This window comes from Carex rostrata, chromosome 30 (genome assembly GCF_964058835.1).
Source record: "Carex rostrata chromosome 30, lpCarRost1.2, whole genome shotgun sequence".
Taxonomy (NCBI): domain Eukaryota; kingdom Viridiplantae; phylum Streptophyta; class Magnoliopsida; order Poales; family Cyperaceae; genus Carex; species Carex rostrata.
Window position 1 is genome coordinate 2,288,224 of NC_135947.1, and position 26,620 is coordinate 2,314,843.

Consider the following 26,620-nt stretch of genomic DNA (forward strand, 5'->3'; position numbering starts at 1 on the left):
GATAATATTTTCGAATATTTTCTTTTATTAAAAATTTCATATCTAGATCAGTTTTTGAATAAAAACCGATCCAGATAGGAACTATTAAGATCAGTTTTTATATAAAAACCGTTCTTGATAATATTTTCGAATATTTTTTTTTATTAAAAATTTCATATCTAGATCAGTTTTTAAATAAAAACCGATCCAGATACGAACTATCAAGATCAGTTTTTATATAAAACCGATCCTGATACTTTTTTTTTTTGTTGGAATGAGGATCTGAAATCTGGATCGATTTTTAAAAAAATAACCGATCATAATAGTAGTAATCTGGATCGGTTGTTTAAAATAACCGATCCTGATGTTTTATTGAAGCTAAAAAAAATATTTTTATTTATTTGACCAGCTTCCATATATATTTTGCTGGCCAGCATCCTAAATATATTTTTTTTTGCACAGTAAGAAACAATAATCAAATATCATATACACATCATAAATTAAATATCATACACATCTTAAATTATTACAAAAAATTCATGTTCATACAAAGTTTTGTGAAGCATTACATATTATAACAAGAAATTTAAATCCAAAAAAAATTAATTAACAAACATACAAGTGACTAATTGAGCTATTTCTTCAATTAACACACATTTATGCAATTAATGTAAAGCACAACAATAAAAAAATCAATAATTACCTCTTTTGCAATCACATCACTTGAGATTAAAAAAGATCCTAAAAATAAAAACAAATGTAACAATTAGATGGAAAAACATTTTACAATAAAAAATACAAAAAAATGTGTTTTTAAAGCATAATAATGAGAAAATTATATAAAGTTAATACCGTAATAGTTGATCGGCCGAGCCGGAGGTGCGAGAGGCTCGGCTTTGAGAGGAAGAGACGGAGAGAAAGAGAGAGAGAGACACGGAGGAGAGGGAGAGACGGAGACAGAGAGAGAGAGACACAAAGAGTACAGAGGGAGAGACGGAGACAGTGAGAGAGACGCTAAGTTGAAAATGAGAGGCGCGGAATGAAAATAAGAAGAACCCTAAGCAGGTTATATAGGGAGTTATCATTAGGATCGGTTGTTTATAAAAAACCGATCCTAATAGTATCAGGATCGGTTTTTTATAAAAAACCGATCCTAATACTAATTTTTTTTGGCGGGACTAACTTTGAAAAAAATAGTATCAGGATCGGTTTTTTATATAAAAACCGATCTTGATAAATTTTTTTTTCAAAATGGGTTCTGCAAAAAAAAAAAAAAAAAAATCAGGATCGGTTTTTTATAAAAAACCGATCCAGATACTATCAGGAACGGTTTTATTGCTAAAAACCGTTCTTGATAATTTTTTTTTTTTTTTTTTTTTTTTTTTTTTTTTGCTGCAGAACCAACTTTGAAAAAAAATAGTATAAAGATCGGTTTTTTATAAAAAACCGATCCTGATACTATATATAAGAAAGATCACTGCGGTAAACCCCACTCATATTGATGGTCTATCAACCATCAAACGGCTACCATTTATTTTCTTTTCTGTTGATAATGCATGTACATAGATAAATATTAAGAAAAATGTGAAAAATATCAAATTTATTTATTTGTGTTTGTATGGCCAAATCAACTCTACTATGATCAATTTTGTACAATTTTATTATTATTAATGGCATCAAATTGTTAAATGGAATGCAGACCGTTCATTTCTGCATGATCATCCAACGGTGGGTCTGTAATTAAATGACATGTAATAATTTTTAAAATGATCAAGATATAACATGGAACATTAATAACGTAAAAGTGCCGAAGGCCCGACAACTGTAAGTTTTGATCCAACGTAAATTATTTACGGCCGTGCGATGTTGCTATATTGTTTTGCTTTGATGAACTAGTACACGAATCCCGAATTGTATCAAATTTTATAATGGTGAAATTAATATGACATTCTTTCATTTTAACGGTTCCGATCGACCAAATGCTAATATTCGTATTCGTTCCTTCACAACCCCACACAACAAGGGTTCAAGTCCTATGTATATTATTATATGGCACAAGTCATTGATGCATCATGCATGATTGTATAAAAAAATTCAATAGTCAAAATGACTTCAAAATGAAATATCAATGTCAAATAACTAATTATATTATCACATAAATTTTAATAATGTAAATTACATTAATTTTCATCAAAAAATATTTATAATTGAACCATATGCCATATACAACAACCATATATATATTCTATTAATCACCACACTAATTACATATACAACAACCATATAATTGAACCATATGCCATATACAAAAAAATAGTATTAGAATTGGTTATTTGAAATAACTGATTCTAATACTATTTTATTTTCAAAGTTGTTCTTAAAAAAAAAAAAAAAAAAAAAAAATTATCAAGAACGGTTTTTAGCAATAAAACCGTTCCTGATAGTATCTGGATCGGTTTTATTGCTAAAAACCGATCCTGATGTTATTTTCTGATATATATTTCATTTGTTAGATGTATTTAAGTTATCTGAGAAATATATATATAACCAGAGATTATTTAAAAAAAAATAAACAACTTGTTTGTGTTTGTATAATTGTTTGTTTAATTATTTATTTGTTATTTATAAATTAATACCATAAAATTAATTGCTTAATTGATGTCATGAACAAATGGAAACGAATTCATATTACCTGAGATAACAAAATATATATGGTTAGACCAAGACCATATTGATTCGAATTTGATCAGACGGTTCATATATAGGATGTACATAGGGAATGAAATATCTTTAATTTGACATCTTTAAAGAAATTAATTCAATTATAAACCTCTTTTAAAAAAAAAAAACATACTTGAAAGCTGGCCAGGTTTTACAATGCTACCTTTAAAAAAAAAAAAAAAAAAAAAAAAAAAAAAAAAAAAAAAAAAATTATCAAGAACGGTTTTTAGCAATAAAACCGTTCCTGATAGTATCTGGATCGGTTTTATTGCTAAAAACCGATCCAGATGCTATTTTCTGATATATTTTAATTTGTTAGATGTATTTAAGTTATCTGGATCGGTTATTATGTATAGACCCGATCCAGATGCTATTTTATGATATATTTCAATTAATAAGATTTATTTGAGATATTTTAATTATCAGGATCGGTTTTTGTTGGAAACGGATCCTGATACTATCAGGATCGGTTTTTACTAAAAACTGATCCAAATGATTGAACTATTAGGATCGGTTCTTAAATAAAACCGATCCTGATAGTATCAGGATCCGTTTCCACAAAAAACCGATCCTAATAGTAATAAACTAGGATCGGTTGTTACTAAAAACCGATCTGAATAGTTTTTAGGATCGGTTTTTTTAAATAAACCGATCCAGATACTTATTAGGATCGGGTGTCCATATAACCGATCCAGATAGGCCGATCCTGATTTCTGTTTTTCCACTAGTGCTAATTTAATTAAAAGCCAATTTAATTAGATAAAGGCGCGCGCGCCCACACACACACACACATATTTTGCCAACGTGTACATTTTTTAATACGAATATAACTATACAAGTACATAAAATGTTAAAATATATGCTAGGTATCTTTTTTTTTTTTGCTTCAAACACGCCCTTAGGCAATATATGCTAGGTATATACAAGTCAAATATACTGCTCCATGTCCTCAGGTACTAAATTTTGACCATTATTATTTTTTATATATTAAAGTCAGCAGCAGCAGTTAATACTAATAATACTAATACTAATAATTAATAATAATAATAACAATAACAATAACAATAACAATAACAATAATAACAACAACAACAACAACAGTAACTAATAATAATATCTGCAAGTCAAGTTGGAATTGAGCTCTTTTTCTTGTTCAGCACTCCTTTTACAATAAGAAATTGCTTGGAATCTTCCTACTATGTATAAAGTATAAACATTATTTCTTCCAAATAGTCTCTATATCTGAAGCTTATATATATTTCTAAGCACTAAATAGATTCTCCTTAAAGAACCAACAGAGAGACACAAAAAAATCATGATGATAGAAGAAGAAATAGTAGTTATAGGAGGAGGAATCGCCGGTTTGGCAACAGCTTTGGCACTTAAACGGGTCGGATTCCAGGCACGAGTAGAGCACAAACTCAAGTCTGTTTATTATCAACCTATCAACAAGCAAGTAAATTACTTCCATAAAAAAAAAAACAAGTAAATTATCATCTTTTGGTACCACATTTCGCAATCAGAATTTTCACTCATCTTATTAGTTATATTTTTATTTTAGCTTATGCTTTCTTATTCAATGTCCCTTTTTTCGTTTCTTTTGTAGATTATTAATTAAGTTCAATTTGTGTTTGGATCACTCAAGAATAGAGTTATTCTTGGATTAGCTCCACTATTCTCAAATCTTGGTGATCCAAACACAAATTTGCAAATAGGATTAGCTCAAGAATAGCTCTATTCTACTAATTCAAAGAAATGGTGGGTTAGCAAGAATAACTCTAGTGGGGTTAGTGATATTAATAAAATATTTGATTCCTCTCAATTAAAGCATGTTTAAATATTAAATTAGTACTAAATATAATATAATGTAATATTAGATCAGTATTAAATAAAATATTTGTGTAAATATTAAATATAATATAATATCAATTTAAAATATAGATTAGTATTAAATAAATATAATATTAAATAAAATATTAGATTAAATATCATCTCGTAGTCATTTAAATAATAAATATAATATAATATTAGTTTGAATATTACATTAATATTAAATAAATATAATAACATATTAGATTAGTATTAAATATAATATAATATTAGTTTAAATATTAAATGTAATACAGTATTAATTGAAATGTTAAATGTAATATAATATTAGTTTAAATATTAAATGTAATATAATATTAATTTAAATATTAGAGTAATAATTAAATAACTATAATATCAAATTAGATTAATATTAAATAAAATATTAATTTAAATATTATATTAGTATTAAATAAATATAATATTAGTTTAAATATTAAATGTAATACAGTATTAGTTTAAATGTTAAATGTAATATAATATTAGTTTAAATATTAAATGTAATATAATATTAATTTAAATATTAGATTAGTATTAAATAAATACATTATAATATTTTTTTGAATATTAAATAAATATAATATAATATTTTTTTGAATATTAAATAAATATAATATAATATTTTTTTGAATATTAAATCAATATAATATAATATTTTTTGAATATTAAATGTAATATAATATTACTTTAAATATTAGATTGGTATTAAACTAAATATTAAATTAAATATTAAATTAAAAATAAAATAATATTAGTTTAAATATTAGATTAGTATTAAATTTAATATTAAATTAAATATTAATTTAAAAATAAAATAATATTAGTTTAAATATTAATATAAGATAATATTAATTTAAATATTAGATTGAAGTATTATTGAAAAATATGATGCTTTATATATATTTAACAAGTCATTATAAATATAAAAGTTAGTTGAAAAAATAAAAACAAATAAATCATTATTATATTTCTTCCCTCCATTTGCTATTCCTAACATACAATTCAAACAACATTTCTACTAATTCGGAATAGTCAAAGTTAGTGCTATTTTTGAATCCCTTGGGTTAGCACTATTCTCAATCACTAACCCAAAAATCGCTATTCTTGAGCTATTCCTTGCACGATCCAAACGTACCAAAGTTCTTCAGTCAGATTTCAAGCATGTGATTTCTGATACGGAGGACATTGATTTTCTGATCAGATAAAAGGTTGATTCTCATATTCTTTCGTACTGTTATTTCAGAATTCTGATTATATATTTATATCAGGTCGTTGGTTACAAACTTGGACACAGGAGCTATTCAAGAGCTTGGTTTATCTGGGACAAAAGAAAATAGGTACGAAATTCATAAAAGATGCTATTTTTTTATTTTTTAAATGGAGTGCATGTACAATTGCAACTCTACTTTTATCAATTCATTTGTTAAGTAATATAGAATTAAATACATTGTTCTGTTTATTAATGCAATAGGGAAGATACAGGGGTGATAACGGTGCACAGGAAGGCGTTGCTCGAGACGCTAGCAGAGGAACTGCTGCCTGATACAATTAGGTTTTCATCTAAGCTCATCTCCATTAAGAGTGAAACTTTAGAAGATTCCTCCAAGGCTACTCTCTTGCATTTGGAAGATGGTACTGTTATCAAAGCTAAGGTACTTGGAAGGTATCAATTATTGCATGCTGCATTTAATACATTTAATTAGATTATGTTTGATCAATAATTTGATTTTTTTTAAATTTTAATTAAGTTTCCTTGTTCATGGTACAGGTGGTAATAGGGTGTGATGGGGTCCACTCAGCAGTGGCACAATGGTTGGGCCTATCTCAGCCATTGAGTTCAGGCCGGTGGGCTGCTCGAGGGATGGCGGTTTTTCCCGAAGGCCATGGATTGAATCATGGAGTGAAACAGTATTTAAGTGCTGGCACTAGGGCTGGATTTGTCACTATCAATTCCAAAGAAATCTACTGGTTTGTGGTCACTTATTCCTCCTTAGGTAAGTAATAATATTTCTCACTCAATTTTACATGCTTATGATGTGCTAATTATACTAGACTAGAGTGAATATTCTCTGCGGTACCTGACTGACACCGTATGAGGTTAGTGAAAGCCAAACCAAAAAGATTTCTAGAATATAAGGCGTCCGCTTTAAGATTCGTACAAACTCTTGAGGGGTTCAGTTACCTTACATGATAAAATTCATGTTAATATATTGCATCGATCTCTACAAGTTCTAATATGTTGTACACAATTTTTTTAATTTTTTTTTTTAGAAAAAGATGTATCGACGAAACCAGAGCTATTACTGGAAGAAGTGAAAAAGAACCTAGCCAAAGATTTCCCTTCAGAATTCCTCACCGTTGTCAAACATACCGATCTCTCGAGCCTATCATGGGTGCCGCTCCTCTTTAGAGCGCCATGGAATATTGCCTTTTGCAAATCTCAAAGTGGTTGTGTCACGATAGCCGGTGATGCAATGCACCCAATGACACCTGATCTTGGTCAAGGTGGCTGCTCTGCGCTAGAGGATGCAGTCATACTCGCTCGCTGCATCAGTCAAGCTCATCCAACGGCTACAAATGACAAACACTGGCTAGAGAAGGCATTAAAGAGGTACATATTCCAAGCTTAACTATATATATATTTTAAGTTGTTGTTTGGAACTTTTTGTACTAGATTAATTATAGAAGAGGGTTCAAGTACTTTTATTTTATGTGCATTAATATTATGCTTCATTTTTTAATTTTCTAATATAAAAAACTCAAAGATTTATATCTTAAAATAAAACTGTTCGATGTGATCTATATTATTTTCTTTGTATGTGCATAAACAATTATATATCATTTTCTGATTTTTATTTTTTATAAATCAATAAGTTTAAAAAATCAACGTCTATAATTTATTCACATCGGTGTATTTTTGCAAGCTCCTGATACTAATTAAAACAAAATCAATATGTTGTAATCTTTTATGCAAATATAAATAAAATAATATAGATCACCGAAAATTTTAAATATACCATTTTCTAAAAAAAAAACCAATAAACCATCGTTTCTGGAAAATTCCAAATCTACCATGGCCGCATCTATGGGATGCAGCCCCCTTTTTTTTCAAATGAGGTTTTTTTTATTTATTTGGGTTTTTATTATTTGATGAGGTATTTAACCAATTACTTTTTTAGTTGTATTGGATTTTTTTTCCACGAGGTATTTTTAAGAATATTGTTTATTTCATGTTTGTTAGACGTACTTTTATTGTAATCATGATAACATTAGCATGATATTGTTCTATTTATGGCTTCTTCATTTTTTTTTCTCAACAAAATGACTTTTAAAACAAAAATAAATCCCACTTTGTTGTATGTTCAAAAACCAAGACAAATGAAACATAATAAAAATCAAAACAATTAAAACATAACAAATAACAAACACCCAAACAAATAAAATGTCATATGAAAAAAAGGGAGCCACATCCCCTAGATGAGGCCCCTTTCGGAGGTTGTATCCCCTAATTGAGGCCCCCCAGTAAAAGGGGTCGCATCCCATAAATGCGGCAGTGGTAGATTTGGAATTTCTCAGAAACGATGGTTTTTTGTTTGTTTTTTTTTCGAAAATGATATATTTAAATTTTTTGGCATAGATAATATCTAACGATTTATTTTAACATTTAAGCTTTAAATTTTAAGTAATTGTATAGTTATAAAATGGAGATATAATGGAGGCACAAAAATTGAAGACATTTGAAGTTTGAACCCTCCTCTTATATTTAATTGTTTTGCATGTGGCTTTTGACCATTAATGCTAACATATATGTACGTGTACTATATAATGACAGGTATATGGAGGAGAGGAGGTGGAGAGTGACATGGCTGGTTGCCGGTTCATGGTTAGCCGGATGGGTGCAACATGGAGGCGGTGGCGACCAACAATGGTGGTTGGGCATGGCCAGGTGGTTCAGGGACCGGTTCTACTATCAATTTATTAGGCCAAGGATCAGAGATTTGATTTGGTTTGATTGTGGAGATTTGATTCCGGCAAGTAAAATAGATTGAGTCATGTCTAATTGCTTGTAATTGAAAAATAATAGAGGAAAATTTTAAACAAGGAGATTGACGGATATAGTTGTTTATATATTGATTTAAATAAATACATAAGAAAGTTGATTTATAATCGACACGTTTTTGACAAGTAGATTAGCTATCCTTTTTTACTTTCAACATTTTTCTTAACTTTTGACATCATGTACACCTAAAATTTATTTTCATTAGAAAATATGACATATTAAAATATAACAAATATGAGTAGGGAAAAGGATGATTGTTTCTCAATACTTCTCTTGTTTTTCGTATGTACTATTTATCCAATTGGGTTTATGTGTCTTATTCACGTCGGATGTTTTCTTTACAAAAAGTTGGGTAATGATACCACATAACCCCCCCAAAAAAAAAGTGAAATTTGATAAATAACCCTGGACTTTTAATCCTGACAACGGACATCCCATTGAATGTTTCTCCATGAACACAAAAATATTGATCAGGTGATCAAAGATGCATTCAAAGAAATATTATATTGGGATGAGCCCGTAATTGATAGTTGGGCTACAAGCCTGGAAATCAGCTTGTGATTGTAAGCACTCTACCGCACGTTGGGACGAGTGCGTGTCCTCTGAGATATCTCATATTTTGCGTGACGACGTGTCCGGTGTGCGGTGTCTATTCGGGGATAGGCCGGACTCAGGATGTTTATCAGGCGAGCTAAAAAAAAATATTAAATTGGGTTTAAATAGTTTATTAAATTTAAATTCATTAACTAATTAGATATTTGATAAAAAAAAATAATGTTTTGACTTGTATTTTTTAATATTCTGACTTATAATTTATGATCCTATAACTTATAATTAATATTACCAATTATAATTCAAAATTTTGATTTTAACAATAAATTTAACCCGAATTATAAATCAAACATTCAGAGGGGACAGAATTTTTTTCAGAGAGGGACAAAATCAATCGGTACAAATAGATCACCACTAAAACTCGAAATCTAGGAGAGGACGGCTGCCCCTCTGTGCTACACAGTAGATCCACCCCTGGCAGGGAACCAATATTATTTAAGCTTTGAGATGCACAACGTATTTAATTGAACGGTTGTGATTTTCCAATATGTCACGCAAAATATGAGATATCTTAAGGATGCGAATTCCGTTGGAGCTATTCTCAAGTCTCAACGAAGCAATAGGAAGTTGATTCCAAGAAAATTCAATACAAATGCACGTAACTTGTTATCAAGTAACTGTTGGAAAAATATTAACTAACCAACTAGTTTTAAATCTGAATTTTGATCATTAAATAAATAACAATTATATTAAAAAATATAATCAAGAATATAATTAAAACTTTATTACCCGGAGCTGCAAAATGCGGACCTAAGACAACTTCCCGTCCTAAGCGCAGGAATAATCGGTTAAGCTTGCCCCAAGTTATGCCGGTATTCCCCTACCTTCGGGCGCAACCGTGGTAGAGGTTGATGTACCTTCTTTCAACAATGATAGCAGGATAATATGTTTTCTATAAAGAAAATATTTATTTGTGGGAGAATTGAAATTGAATTTATGAAATATGGAGCTAACAGGAAGAAGAGAGTATATCGATTATTGAATGATCAACTCTTCAAGTATTATGTATTATTTATAGACAAACTTGTATTCATGAACTTTCTATTCATTCTTTTACCATTATTACATACTAAATAAAATAACGTTCAAATTATAGCTATTCATTATATTTCAAATATGTGAACCGAAAGCAATCAATCAAACGGAACAAATAAATGAAATGAAATAAATAGCTATTTATTGCAATTAAAGTGAAATCAGTATATCAAAGAAATCAACGTTATGTTTCAAATAATGGCAATTAAAAGAATGAATGAGTTATAGAAATTAATAGCTCCATAATTCATAAAGTTTAAAAACATTATTATTAAAAATAATATTTATTTATATAAATTTTGAGTTTTATAAAATAAATTTCTAACAGTAACTACTTCAGATTCAATAGGCTCCATAACCATCCAATTTTTTTTAATATCCGTGTACCACAATATATATATTTTTAAATAATTTTACAATAATATTTTTGGTTTTTTAAAAGAAAGAAAATTTATAATATATATATTTTTAAATAATTTTACAATAATATTTTTGGTTTTTTAAAAGAAAGACAATTTATACAATTTCTCTAATTTTAATTAACTAATCCGTAAATGGTTAATTGATTTCAAAATAGTATTATATTTGACATGCAAACTATCTAAATAATTGAAAAGATAGACATATGTAATGTTATTTTTAATTACAATAATTGTTTGATTGATCGTCATATAATTATGAAATGAGTTTGTTTTTAAAAAATAATCTGTCTCTAAATATATTTTATTGCGATGGCAGGTAATCTTGCATGGCTTATTATTATATAATAAAAAAAATTTGACTATCAGATGATGCCCCAAGAACTAAAAAGAAATTTCAATTATGATTTAAATTTTTAAAGTTCTAAGACAACATTGCACCGAAGAGAGATTTCATCTAGCCAAGAATTATAAATTCTGTTTTATGTTAAATATGAATTATATAAAAATTTAAAATAATTCATTAGAGATAATTTGATTATATTCGTAAATATATACTCTACTTTATATTAAACATGAACCATATACAAACAATATATAATAGTTAAATGTAATGTGGGTCAACTTCTAACAGTACTAGATAATTATCAGTTACGAACTTATTATGAATAATATTACGACAAACTATTAAAAGTGAACAGTTAACCTCAAAATGAATATTCCTTGTCTGTTTCTCACATATTTTCAATGTTAGTCAAAAAGTCAAAGAATCAAAGTAATACAATTCTAACACAATTAATTGTTTGTCGTTATCTCGCATCTTTTCGAATTATTTTGATTTAGTCAAAATGTATTTAGAAAGGCCAAAAAGAAAATTAACGCATATAGCCATGCGGGAAGTGATGGTTGTTTCTTTCTTTAATGACAAGTATGTTGAATAATAGTGGAAATAATAAACGAGGGACCGTTGACTGGGAGGTCAACCGAAGATCAAATTAATTATAAAAGTTTCAGACTTAACAGTAAATACCGTAGACTATTAGTTCAAAATTAGAGAAACTCCAGCATTGGTTATAAATTAAATTGATTTTGATTTCACATACCAAAATAAATGCTTGTTTTTTTTACAAAGAGGTGCAGCAACTGGCACAAGAAGTCACAGACCGCCAGTTGATGTATACGGTGATGAAGGAATTCAAGTAACAGGGCACAAGGACACCAGTTCTATAAGCTACATGTGGTTTTTTACAATTTTACCCAAATTTTGGGTTTAATTTCCTATCATGTTTTACATTTTCAAGAATTTCACGGGCTCAACTGTTTGAGCTCTTTTTCCTATTTCAAATGGTGGTTACAATTCTCTTGTAACTGATCAACCTTGATATCAATACAAATGAGGGCTTGATCCACATTTTTATTCAAAATATAAATAAATGCTTGTTATATATTCTAAAACGATGTCATTATATCAATTTGTACAAAATGAAAAAAGAATTAGAAAAACAAAATGAGTATGTCATATATATATTTACCTATGCTTCACATAAAAGAATTTCCTCGTTCTATGATACCCTTTTTTTTTCAAAAACAAATAAAAGTAATAAAAGTAAACCACTGTCTATTTAAATTTTATTAATCCACAAAAAGTGAAAGAGGTATCTGCTCCATTTGGTTGTGGTACGTGGTACCGGAACTATTGGACATAAGAAAACGGGACGCGATGCTATTCCGAAAATCCTCAGCTTATAGGCCGAAATTTTTTTTTATACCGTATTCAAAAAAATAAAAATAAACCAAAACACCTCCGTTTGGCAAAATTCTGATCTGTCTCGTTCTCCCCTTCTGAATTGTGGTCATACGCGCAAATTCGACTTTTCTAGCCAAAATTATGGTTATTCAAAAGTTTTTTTAAAAAAAAAAAATAATACTTCCGTACAAAAACACTGCATCGATGTTTTATGCTCGGCTTAACGACGGCAGAAGTGCATCGATATTTCATTGCCAAAACATAGATGACGCACCCATACTCTCTAAACGACCATAACTTTATTATTGCCAAAACATCGATAACACACCCATACATATTGGCCATAATTGTATTTTTTTTTTTTGCAGAATTTTATTTTAGTCTTGTAGTTAATAAAATGCTCTTTAAAAAAAAAGTGGGGCTGCAGATTGGCTCTAAGGCCCCATTATGAGAGCCGCAAACTGTCTCTGCGGCCCACCCAAAATGGGGCCGCAGAGCAAATCTGCGGCCTGGGTAGATCTGAAATTCTGGTCATATGAGAGTGTTTTGGTTTTTTTTTTTTGGAATATGATATAAGTAAAAAATTTGGGTTTATAGGTGTCACACCCCGCGGCCACGGGTCGTAACAGTCCCCCGCCGTAAGCATACAACGCCGTGTATGCTTACAAGGCTACTCACATTTCAAACCAAACAACAAGCAATTTAAAACAAGTTTCTAATATATAATCAGAGTACACAGTCTGGACAGTAAATAATACAATATAAGTATCTCATCCGGATACCAACCACGAGGCCTACCCTAAATCTATACAACAAAACACATCTAGGGTAATGCTGGTAAGCTACTAAGGCCTACTACTTTCGTGCCTCTCCGGAATCGGTCGCACCAGTACCTGTAAAATAACCGGGAAGGTGGGGGTGAGAATAAATTCTCAGTGCGAATTTTGCCACAGTTTAGACTATTGGACTTGCAATCCAACTCTATATTCAATAATGAAACCCAAACAACAACAATGCAAACAGTTATATAAGAAAACATAAATAACAGAATGCCACTACTCGACAACAGTTAATCAACCTGAAACACAGTTTACGGAATTTCCAAGATGAATCTCAAACACAACATATATTTTGGCTTAACTCGATTCCTAACTCAGTTCAGTAGGGCTTGTAGCAATTACAGATGTTCTTTCGAGCTGAACCTTTATCAAACCCACATCTGTAGGGTTACTGACACCTACAGATGGCCAACCGCTGGACCCTTTATCTGACACCCATCTGCAACCGCTTGGCTTAACAGTTTATTAAGGCCTGGTTCAAATCATGTAAAGAAAATCCACTTTAGAATCGTTTCCAATATTCGTCATATTCAATCGACCGTTCAAATGCATTAACACGTAGGAAAATGCTACCGAGCCATAGACGTTACACAAGTCAACCACGATTTCCAATCACACATCTCATAACATAATCACCCTCCCTCGTCCCAACCGGTACTGGGAATATCGAGGGCCGTTCACCTAAGGCCATTTAGGATCCTGGGAATCCAAGTCAGCATACAGCCCGACTTGGCAAATTCATTGGATCCAAGTGCTTAACTTCGTAAATCCATTCACATACATTCACATACACAGCTCGTGGTGACTTTCAATCAAAATCAGATCACAATAGATCAACATAACCTATAACCATACCAGCATGCAAATCATTCAATTCAGATCAATTCGAGTTTAATTTAATTGGGCTATGCAAATGCTCTACGCAATTCAGTGATGCAATCAATGATATTCAACATGACAAACGAAAACACAGTTTAATTCCTGAAAATAAAGTATCAAACAAGTCCAAGAATCCCGCACCTTAGTATGCCGAGCGTACCGCTTAAATTAAGGATCGGACGTCTCGTATTGTCTTGCAAGTTCTTGCTCGACCGAGCCTACACCTATATTATACGTATACTTGGTTTAATTCGGGTTCAGGGGTCTATACGTTTACTTAGGGCTTGTACAGTCCTAAATCAGTTCTCATGGTTTGGTATCGATTCTTTTCGGTTCCTCTTTTCTTACCAAATCTCACATAACGGTACACAATTCCATCTAGGCCCTCTAGCCTTATACTATTTCACTTTGGTAACCATCAATCACCGTTTTACTACTTTGGTTCTCGGATCAATTCGATTCACCGTTTGGTTAACCCTAATTTGGTCAAAATCTCAAATCAGCCGTTAAATGTTCTAAAAATTCACGATCAGGAGGCAACCCTACCGATTACAAGTCTAATTTGTCGGGTTAAGCAAATCAAATCACGATTATGCCAACTTTCAATTTTGGCACGAAACCCTAGAAATCAGATTTCATAAATCGGAAGAAATCGGGAAAAAGAATGACAAACAAACTAGTAAGAAGTGTAGAGGAACTAGTCCTCGAGCAATTCGAGCACAAATCTCGGGTTTAAAACGAGAATCCGAGAAATCGAGAAAATTCGAGGTTTCGAAAGTAAAAAGGAGAGAAAGAAATACCAAATAGAAGGGTTCGGAGAGATCCTCGGCTGCTTTCTCGGTTCCAGACTCGATTTCTCGCAACAATCGGGAGTCTGAACGAAACGGAAACTCACGGGATCTTTTCCTTCTCTCTTAACCGAAAATTACTTGAAAATGGGGAAAATGGTGAAGAGAGAGAGAGAGAAGGTTTAATTTGGGTTTTAGGGTTAAAATTTCCCAGAATGCGGATTAGCCAATCCGCACTGCGGGTGACTTAATCCGCACTCGATACTTAGTCGGTTGTCAGCCGAATCCAGGAAAAGTCCGAGCCTACTGCGGATGAACCTGATCCGCACTGCGGTTCAACCTCATCCGCACTCACTACTTAGCCGATTTCAGAAAAATTCAGTGCAATACAGAAATTCATGAGTGCGGCTAAACCCATCCGCACTGCGGATCCCTCACCCGCACTCACTACTTAGTCATTTTTTTTTTGTCAAAATTCCAGAAAAAGCCTGAGCCACTGCGGATGACTTTCACCCGCACTGCGGTTAATCTAATCCGCACTGAGCCTATAAAGTTCCGAAATCTCGAAATTTCGACGCGGTTTCAATTCACAATTAACTTACTTATTTAGGGAAACCTTAATTAAGGTTTAAACTTCCATTTTATTAACACAATTAACTTGATTCTTTCTTTTACATCATTTTAATTTAATTGTAAAAATTTCGTAACGTAACAATAGGACTTGTTCAGCAAATACATGAAATAGTGAAATAGTATGCAGAAAAGTGAAGATAGTTTTATTTTATACAATTTCAATTATATTTGACAAAATAAAGAATAAAAATGAAACAATGTAATTTGTGTGTCTTATTTCAATATTTGATTTACTTACGTGGATAAAATACATATACACATTGTGTTGTGTTTATTTCCTACAATTTCATGGTATTTTGATCCATGCCTTAGACTCAATTCGAGAGAATGAGATATGAGATGGTGTGTACTGTCTTTATTCACTTTCAGTTTATATGGAATTTTTTTTATTTAGTAATTTTAAATATTATTACTAACAATTTTGTTGATAATAAAAAAATTATTTACAACATGTCAATTGACATTGTTCCTATTTTAAATCTATTTTTTTATTCTCTTCAATTCCTCTAAACCATCATATTCTTCTATTTCTACGTATTTACACTCTTTATTCTCTCTATTCTTCAAATCACTCTATTCTCTTGTTTTCCATTTCTCTCTACGAAGCTTCCAAATCTGCTCCATCGTCATCTGAGAGGTAGATCTAGGGTTTTGTGAATGTGTGTGTGTGTGTTTTTCTTTTGAAGTTGCCTGGGACACTACTACAAAAAATATTTTTTCCATCGCCCCTTTACCATCGGATGTGCTTCCGCACAGATGGTGCTCGTCACGAGTGACAATGCTGTAATTACGTTGAACTTTTTATCGTCTATTCTGGATAACAAATCAATGGCGTTGATGGACCCCCTCCTGACCCCCTCCTTTGCCATCAGTTAAGTTTCACAAACAGTCAGTACTAGGTGACTCTTGTACATCGGTTTGGCTAAACGGACGATGGCACTGAGGAGATTACTTTACCATCTAGCTGTTTCATGATCCGTTGGTTTTTAGGTTGATTAACACTATCTGGTATCCTTACTGAACCGATGTTGTATTTTTGATTGGCAGCTATGATAATTAAATAATTAGAATATTGGTCATGCAAGTAAATCAATTTAACTGATGGTGTACTACTACAAAAAACACATTTAATTATTATATATATAACCATTTAATTATTATAATAAAATAATTATTTAATATAGTAATATGAGACAGTAGAGAAATTGAGAGAAATTGAGAGAAATATATTTCATATCTTCACTAGTGGAAAAACAGAAATCAGGATCGGCCTATCTGGATCGGTTATATGGACACCCGATCCTAATAAGTATCTGGATCGGTTTATTTAAAAAAACCGATCCTAAAAACTATTCAGATCGGTTTTTAGTAACAACTGATCCTAGTTTATTACTATTAGGATCGGTTTTTTGTGGAAACGGATCCTGATACTATCAGGATCGGTTTTATTTTAGAACCGATCCTAATAGTTCAATCATTTGGATCAGTTTTTAGTAAAAACCGATCCTGATAGTATCAGGATCCGTTTCCAACAAAAACCGATCCTGATAATTAAAATATCTCAAATAAATCTTATTAATTGAAATATATCATAAAATAGCATCTGGATCGGGTCTATACATAATAACCGATCCAGATAACTTAAATACATCTAACAAATTAAAATATATCAGAAAATAGCATCTGGATCGGTTTTTAGCAATAAAACCGATCCAGATACTATCAGGAACGGTTTTATTGCTAAAAACCGTTCTTGATATATATATATATATATATATATATATATATTTTTTTTTTTTTTTTTTTTTTTTTTTTTTTTTTAAGGTAGCATGGTAAAACCTGGTCAGCTTTCAAGTACGTTTTTTTTTTTTTTAAAGAGGTTTATAATTGAATTAATTTCTTTAAAGAGGTCAAATTAAAGATATTTCATTCCCTATGTACATCCTATATATGAACCGTCTGATCAAATTCGAATCAATATGGTCTTGGTCTAACCATATATATTTTGTTATCTCAGGTAATATGAATTCATTTCCATTTGTTCATGACATCAATTAAGCAATTAATTTTATGGTATTAATTTATAAATAACAAATAAATAATTAAACAAACAATTATACAAACACAAACAAGTTGTTTATTTTTTTTTAAATAATCTCTGGTTATATATATATTTCTCAGATAACTTAAATACATATAACAAATGAAATATATATCAGAAAATAGCATCTGGATCGGTTTTTAGCAATAAAACCGATCCAAATACTATCAGGAACGGTTTTATTGCTAAAAACCGTTCTTGATAATTTTTTTTTTTTTTTTTTTTTTTTTTAAAGGTAGCATTGTAAAACTTGGCCAGCTTTCAAGTATGTTTTTTTTTTAAAAGAGGTTTATAATTGAATTAATTTCTTTAAAGATGTCAAATTAAAGATATTTCATTCCCTATGTACATCCTATATATGAACCGTCCGATAAAATTCGAATCAATATGGTCTTGGTCTAACCATATATATTTTGTTATCTCAGGTAATATGAATTCGTTTCCATTTGTTCATGACATCAATTAAGCAATTAATTTTATGGTATTAATTTATAAATAACAAATAAATAATTAAACAAACAATTATACAAACACAAACAAGTTGTTTATTTTTTTTAAATAATCTCTGGTTATATATATATTTCTCAGATAACTTAAATACATATAACAAATGAAATATATATCAGAAAATAGCATCTGGATCGGTTTTTAGCAATAAAACCGATCCAGATACTATCAGGAACGGTTTTATTGCTAAAAACCGTTCTTGATAATTTTTTTTTTTTATTTTTTTTTAATTTTTTTTTATTAAGGTAGCATTGTAAAACCTGGCCAGCTTTCAAGTATGTTTTTTTTTTTAAAAGAGGTTTATAATTGAATTAATTTCTTTAAAGAGGTCAAATTAAAGATATTTCATTCCCTATGTACATCCTAGATATGAACCGTCTGATCAAATTCGAATCAATATGGTCTTGGTCTAACCATATATATTTTGTTATCTCAGGTAATATGAATTCGTTTCCATTTGTTCATGACATCAATTAAGCAATTAATTTTATGGTATTAATTTATAAATAACAAATAAATAATTAAACAAACAATTATACAAACACAAACAAGTTGTTTATTTTTTTTAAATAATCTCTGGTTATATATATATTTCTCAGATAACTTAAATACATCTAACAAATGAAATATATATCAGAAAATAGCATCAGGATCGGTTTTTAGCAATAAAACCGATCCAGATACTATCAGGAACGGTTTTATTGCTAAAAACCGTTCTTGATAATTTTTTTTTTTTTTTTTTTTTTTTTTTTTTTTTTTTTAAGAACAACTTTGAAAATAAAATAGTATTAGAATCAGTTATTTCAAATAACCAATTCTAATACTATTTTTTTGTATATGGCATATGGTTCAATTATATGGTTGTTGTATATGTAATTAGTGTGGTGATTAATAGAATATATATATGGTTGTTGTATATGGCATATGGTTCAATTATAAATTTTTTTTGATGAAAATTAATGTAATTTATATTATTAAAATTTATGTGATAATATAATTAGTTATTTGACATTGATATTTCATTTTGAAGTCATTTTGACTATTGAATTTTTTTATACAATCATGCATGATGCATCAATGACTTGTGCCATATAATAATATACATAGGACTTGAACCCTTGTTGTGTGGGGTTGTGAAGGAACGAATACGAATATTAGCATTTGGTCGATCGGAACCGTTAAAATGAAAGAATGTCATATTAATTTCACCATTATAAAATTTGATACAATTCGGGATTCGTGTACTAGTTCATCAAAGCAAAACAATATAGCAACATCGCACGGCCGTAAATAATTTACGTTGGATCAAAACTTACAGTTGTCGGGCCTTCGGCACTTTTACGTTATTAATGTTCCGTGTTATATCTTGATCATTTTAAAAATTATTACATGTCATTTAATTACAGACCCACCGTTGGATGATCATGCAGAAATGAACGGTCTGCATTCCATTTAACAATTTGATGCCATTAATAATAATAAAATTGTACAAAATTGATCATAGTAGAGTTGATTTGGCCATACAAACACAAATAAATAAATTTGATATTTTTCACATTTTTCTTAATATTTATCTGTGTACATGCATTACCAACAGAAAAGAAAATAAATGGTAGCCGTTTGATGGTTGATAGACCATCAATATGAGTGGGGTTTACCGCAGTGATCTTTCTTATATATAGTATCAGGATCGGTTTTTTATAAAAAACCGATCCTGATACTATTTTTTTTCAAAGTTGGTTCTGCAGCAAAAAAAAAAAAAAAAAAAAAAAATTATCAAGAACGGTTTTTAGCAATAAAACCGTTCCTGATAGTATCTGGATCGGTTTTTTATAAAAAACCGATCCTGATTTTTTTTTTTTTTTTTGCAGAACCCATTTTGAAAAAAAAATTTATCAAGATCGGTTTTTATATAAAAAACCGATCCTGATACTATTTTTTTCAAAGTTAGTCCCGCCAAAAAAAATTAGTATTAGGATCGGTTTTTTATAAAAAACCGATCCTGATACTATTAGGATCGATTTTTTATAAACAACCGATCCTAATGATAACTCCCTATATAACCTGCTTAGGGTTCTTCTTATTTTCATTCCGCGCCTCTCATTTTCAACTTAGCGTCTCTCTCACTGTCTCCGTCTCTCCCTCTGTACTCTTTGTGTCTCTCTCTCTGTCTCCGTCTCTCCCTCTCCTCCGTGTCTCTCTCTCTCTTTCTCTCCGTCTCTTCCTCTCAAAGCCAAGCCTCTCGCACCTCCGGCTCGGCCGATCAACTATTACGGTATTAACTTTATATAATTTTCTCATTATTATGCTTTAAAAACACATTTTTTTGTATTTTTTATTGTAAAATGTTTTTCCATCTAATTGTTACATTTGTTTTTATTTTTAGGATCTTTTTTAATCTCAAGTGATGTGATTGCAAAAGAGGTAATTATTGATTTTTTTATTGTTGTGCTTTACATTAATTGCATAAATGTGTGTTAATTGAAGAAATAGCTCAATTAGTCACTTGTATGTTTGTTAATTAATTTTTTTTGGATTTAAATTTCTTGTTATAATATGTAATGCTTCACAAAACTTTGTATGAACATGAATTTTTTGTAATAATTTAAGATGTGTATGATATTTAATTTATGATGTGTATATGATATTTGATTATTGTTTCTTACTGTGAAAAAAAAAATATTTAGGATGCTGGCCAGCAAAATATATATGGAAGCTGGTCAAATAAATAAAAATATTTTATTTAGCTTCAATAAAACATCAGGATCGGTTATTTTAAACAACCGATCCAGATTACTACTATTATGATCGGTTATTTTTTTAAAAACCGATCCAGATTTCAGATCCTCATTCCAACAAAAAAAAAGTATCAGGATCGGTTTTATATAAAAACTGATCTTGATAGTTCGTATCTGGATCGGTTTTTATTTAAAAACTGATCTAGATATGAAATTTTTAATAAAAAAAAATATTCGAAAATATTATCAAGAACGGTTTTTATATAAAAACTGATCTTAATAGTTCCTATCTGGATCGGTTTTTATTCAAAAACTGATCTAGATATGAAATTTTTAATAAAAGAAAATATTCGAAAATATTATCAAGAACGGTTTTTATATAAAAACTGATCTTAATAGTTCCTTTCTGGATCGGTTTTTATTCAAAAACTGATCTAGATATGAAATTTTTAATAAAAAAAAATATTCGAAAATATTATCAAGAACGGTTTTTATATAAAAACTGATCTTAATAGTTCCTATCTGGATCGGTTTTTATTCAAAAACTGATCTAGATATGAAATTTTTAATAAAAAAAAATATTCGAAAATATTATCAAGAACGGTTTTTATATAAAAACTGATCTTAATAGTTCCTATCTGGATCGGTTTTTATTCAAAAACTGATCTAGATATGAAATTTTTAATAAAAAAAAATATTCGAAAATATTATCAAGAACGGTTTTTATATTAAAACTGATCTTAATAGTTCCTATCTGGAGCGGTTCGTATTCTAAAACGGATCTAGATAACTACTATTAAGATCGGTTTTATGAAAAAACCGATCCTATTAGTTTCTATTTGGAATGGTTCTTTAAAAAATATAAAACCGATCCTGATAGTATCAGTATCGCCTTCATCAGGATCGGTTGGATTCCGTTACTGATATGTGTATATAACCGATCCTGATTCCATATTTTCCACTAGTGCTTGATTTGTTTGTACAGTGGGCATTATATAGCCAAAGGAAGAAAAGAGATGTTGGAAAATAAACAGTAACTTTCTATAAAAGAAAATATGTTGAGTAACTTTATATACTAATTTAGTTGCTCCGTTTATTTCCTTAACTTAACCTATGATGAACTATATTCAAAGAGGGTCCTCTGAGGCTAATACGAGTTCCTAATCCTATTTATTTTTAACAATTAGTCAAAAAGTCGAAGAATCAAAGTAATACAATTCTAACGCCATTCTTTGTCGATATCTTGCATCTTTTAAGAATTATTTGATTTAGTCAAAATATATTTAGAAAGGGCCAAAGAAAATTAACGCGTACAGCCATGCGCGGGAAGTGATGTTTTTTTTCTTTTTTTCTTTTTCACGGAAGGGGACTTTGTTAATGACAAGTATGTTGAAAAGTACTGTAAATCTTGTCAAAAAAAGAAAAAGAAAAGAAAAGAAAAGAAAAGAAAAGAAAAGTAGTGTAAATCATAAAAGAGGGACCGTGACTGGAGATCAACGGAAGAAATCATATTAATTAGAAAAGTTACAGACTTGCAGTAAATTAATACTGTAGACTATTAAATCAAAATTAGAGAAACTCTAGAATTGGTTAGAAATTAATCAATTGATTTTGATTTCACATGCCAAAATAAATGCTTGTACGTTATATATATATTCTAAAAATGTGTCATTATATCAATTTGTACAAAATGATTGTACTTTATTCTCTTATTTTCCATTTCTCTTCACGAACTTTTTGAATCTGCTCCACTGTCATCCGAGAGGTAGATCTAGTGTTTCGTAGGTTTTTTTCGCCTTTGGAGTCGCATGAGAGAAAGAGCAACTTTATGACGTTCGTTTAATATCGTGATTTTTTCATTGTTAGAGATATCTAGGATCTATTATATGAAGATTAATTAATGGATATATTGATGAATCACGAATATTGGAGGGAAGTTAATAAATCCCATTCAATGATTATTAGTAGTCATGCATGTTACCATAAGAAAAAAAAATCTCTTGTTACGGACGATTATTTTCATAGTATAATTAAGGATTACGAATCATATTAATTTCACAGCTCAATTTATATCAAATCACAGTAATTTATTCAGCTGGTACATAGATACATACATAACGTGTGTGTACGTAGTGTACACATTACAAGCTCCCCTCTTTATCTTTCGAGGTTACATACATAAATTTCACTTAAATTAATTAATGCTTATACGCATAAATATGTTCTTACATTATTCTTCAACACTTTTGTCTAAATATAGATTTATCTTCTATGGTGGGGCGCAATAAACATTTTTGCAGCCCGGTGTGTATGGTTGCCCACGTGGTACAGCAGGCGTACTTCTTGGGTTTAGTGGATTAGAACCTGTATCATTCAAAATATAAAATGAAAAAGAAATTTACGTCATTAAGTGTCAATTATAAATATTGAACCTCCAATCTTATATACAACAAATTCAAACCAACCACAAACACTAGGTAATTAGCTAGCTTCCAACAGAACACATCATTTTTGGCATGCATGTATCGAAAATTTATTCTTAGTAGTTAGAACTTAATTATAGGAGAAAATTGAAATTTTGGCTCAAAGACTTAAAGTTGATTCAAGCAAGAAAGAATTCAACAAATCAGACAAAGAGATTATCACCAGCTTTGCTTTCTTCAAGGGTTCGAATGCCCTCTGCAGAAGGGAAAACGAGAGAGGCGCTAACAAGTAGGAACACAATACAGTATTGGAAGAGCTTTCATTGCCATGTCGAATCCCGCTTGTAGTAGTTTCCTTTGTGATACTGGTACATAACCACCCAAAGGGTTCCAATATATATAGAGAGATATCTGTGAGATTTAGAAGTTATTTTTTGTATATTTTATTGATTATTATTAGCAATGAGTCCTTGGCTAAAATTTCCACAAGTAGTTGGTCTCTATTTTTGTCCCATTGCATTTGAAGTTTCCGCATCCTAGCTATATATATATAGAGGAGGGTTCAAATGCTCCAACATTTTATGCTCCAAAAATAATCCAAAATCTGAACTACACGATTTGTGTTAAGATCTATGCGGATCAAAAGCTCTGATCAGCGAAAGAAAAATATAATCTACTTTCCTCTATCGCCTCCAATTACAATTAATATCTCTCTGTTCGCCCATTTCCTCTGCTCACTGCCCTCCTCTTGACTCGACGACCCCCTCCCATCCTCTCCCAAGCACTATCGTTCTTTCAGTCTCTCTCCCCTCGATCATCTCATTCTTTTGAGATGTCGTTCCCAGAACCATATCGCTCTCGTGAACAAGGTCACGAAAAAACTAAAATAAGAATATTCATTATTTTGTCAAGTTTCTAAATTTATATGTCAGTGTCATTTTTTCATCAAGTCATGATTTTCATTTTTAACAATTAAGTACAAACTTATTAATCTATACAGTTCAAATTGTGGTAAAATCAAAATCAAGTATCAACAATCAAATACATATAGAGGTGTAGAGACTGGAGTAAAAATGGGTATCTTGACGGAGTTACTACTTGCTAGAGAGATCATCAAATTAAAAATCCTTCATTTGTAAAATCAAAACCGATCTGTCTCCAAAAACTTCATTTGCGCAAAAAATAAAAGGAGCCACTTCCTGTTCTCTTTCTCTGTCGCATGAAGGAGAAAATGAAAGAGGGAAGAAGATCAAAGGTCGTGGAAAGAAGAAAGGGCATCAATTTTCAGAATTACCGAAGACAGGGACGCACGATTCAGCCATGGAAACAATTTTCTGAATTACTAGAGAGAAGGCTAATTTCAGATACTGGAGATCATTGAAAGAAGCTAAGGCGTGTCATTTTGAAAATGAAACGTCGCAGCCAGATCGCATCCGAACCTTTAATCTCAAATGGGACGTGCGGTTCAAATATTGGATTATTTTTGAAGCACAAAATGTTGGAGCATTTGAACCCTCCTCATATATATATATATATATCCAGCCCCCTCTTATTTATTTTCCTTGGAATATTCTGGACCGTTCATGTATTTCACCATATGCAGGACAAATTTTGATCGGCCCGATTAAACTCTTAATGAGAATCAATTTCCTTTATTTTATTAATTTATCTTGCATTAGTTTATGGCTCAGGATGCACAGATAACTGTGTGGCATATCACAGATTTAACTTGTATGTAGTGAACACTGATCAGTAAAAGAAAAATGTATAAAAAACACATCTGTTACTTGTGGTGACACAAAATTAGCTCGTAGCTTGTGTGGTTCGATTGTGACTCAAAAGCTCGTAGCTATAGAATTAACTTGTCATGACACAAAAGCTCGTAGAATTAACTTGTATGGGATTAGGGGTGACACAAAAGCTCATAGTTTGTAGTTCGATCGTGACTCGCACCTGATTCGTTCGTTAACAATTCACTCGTGACTTGGACGAGCCAATTCGTAACAAGTTCATGCTGAACCAAGATCATTGCCACCCCTACACCTGCAACATCTTGTGATATTGTTGTGAGCGCCACAAAAAACCATAGTCATGCACTAATTAGTTTACATAATGATAGCTCCCCACTAAATGGTGCGTTTGATAGAATTCAAATCTATTTTATTTATATATAATTTGAAAAGAGATAAGCACTGTTCATTTATAGTGATATCTCTATTTTTATTCGACAAATACGGTTGAGATGCTCTTTCTCAGCTATCTTTTTTTTTTTTTTTTTTTTGCTCTGTGTCGCTCTTTCAAGTCGATCGACATGTATTATCTCATTCTAAACTTTAGCCTTAAACATCATATATAAATATAAAATAATAAAATAATAATAATAATCAATTAATTGATCTCATTCTTTATTTTTTTTCTCTGCCCTATAATGAATCAATTGTTAACGGATCGTCTTGCTGTCAAAACGGTTGGTTATATATTAGTACGTACGTGTGGTATTTGTAATTGTTATATTTCATTTTCTGTCTCCATACAAATGATTTACCATTTGAATTTAATAAAGATATGAATTTGAAGTAAAACAAATATATTATCTCATCTCAAAATAAAATTCAGAGTTATTACTTACTATCCACTAAAAGTCGTTGATTGGATCTGGTCACGTTTTAAATCGTATAGGATGAAATTATATACCCTGACAATAATTCGCATCTCTTAATATAATTAGTTTCGGCATAAAGAATCCTCAAGTCTAGTTGTCAAATTCTTTCATTTTTTTAAATGAATGAATTTAATGTTTTTGTACACTATCAAATTAAATTATAAAACTTATTTTCCGAGGTCCTTTCAATTGAAATTAAAAGTTTTGTAATAGAGAAGTGATCCACTTACAACATTTGTAAGTTACAATATCTTACAATAATTTAATTTTGTGATTTTCAAAATTCAAACAGTCGATCCAAATCATTCAACATAAGATCTATATCAATGTGCTTGGAGATCAAATTTTACATTTTTATGAATATTTTTTTACTATTTATTAAGTATTTTACAAAATCGATATTTTTCAGTGATCTAGAATTGTCTAAAAGCACCAGTTTGATAAATATTTATTAAATAGTAAAAAAAATTCTAAAAAAATATAAAATTTTATCTCCAAGCATATTTTAATATAGAAATCATATTGAATGATTTGGATCAACTGTTTAGACTTTTAAATTAAAAATTAAATTATTATAAAATATTGTAACTTACAAATGTTGTAAGTGG

The 26,620-nt window shown here is 30.2% G+C and overlaps 2 protein-coding genes and 1 long non-coding RNA gene across 3 annotated transcripts; 2 read left to right on the plus strand and 1 right to left on the minus strand.

Annotated features, from left to right (window-relative positions):
* Window positions 1–4,018: 4,018 nt before the first annotated feature.
* Window positions 4,019–6,344, plus strand: LOC144546622 (monooxygenase 3-like). The gene is made up of 4 exons (XM_078295164.1): window positions 4,019–4,125; window positions 5,838–5,906; window positions 6,041–6,232; window positions 6,338–6,344. Exons 1-4 carry the CDS (start codon window positions 4,019–4,021, stop codon window positions 6,342–6,344), a joined length of 375 nt encoding a protein of 124 aa, XP_078151290.1.
* On the plus strand, window positions 5,780–8,647 carry LOC144546836 (monooxygenase 2-like). The gene is made up of 5 exons (XM_078295405.1): window positions 5,780–5,906; window positions 6,041–6,221; window positions 6,338–6,563; window positions 6,841–7,180; window positions 8,402–8,647. Exons 3-5 carry the CDS (start codon window positions 6,431–6,433, stop codon window positions 8,616–8,618), a joined length of 690 nt encoding a protein of 229 aa, XP_078151531.1. The 5' UTR covers window positions 5,780–5,906; window positions 6,041–6,221; window positions 6,338–6,430; the 3' UTR covers window positions 8,619–8,647.
* A 14,346-nt stretch (window positions 8,648–22,993) lies between these two features.
* On the minus strand, window positions 22,994–24,064 carry LOC144546912 (uncharacterized). The gene is made up of 2 exons (XR_013508906.1): window positions 23,574–24,064; window positions 22,994–23,291 (listed from the first exon to the last, which is right to left on the minus strand). It is a non-coding gene; the product is annotated as an uncharacterized LOC144546912 (long non-coding RNA).
* Between the last annotated feature and the right edge of the window lie 2,556 nt (window positions 24,065–26,620).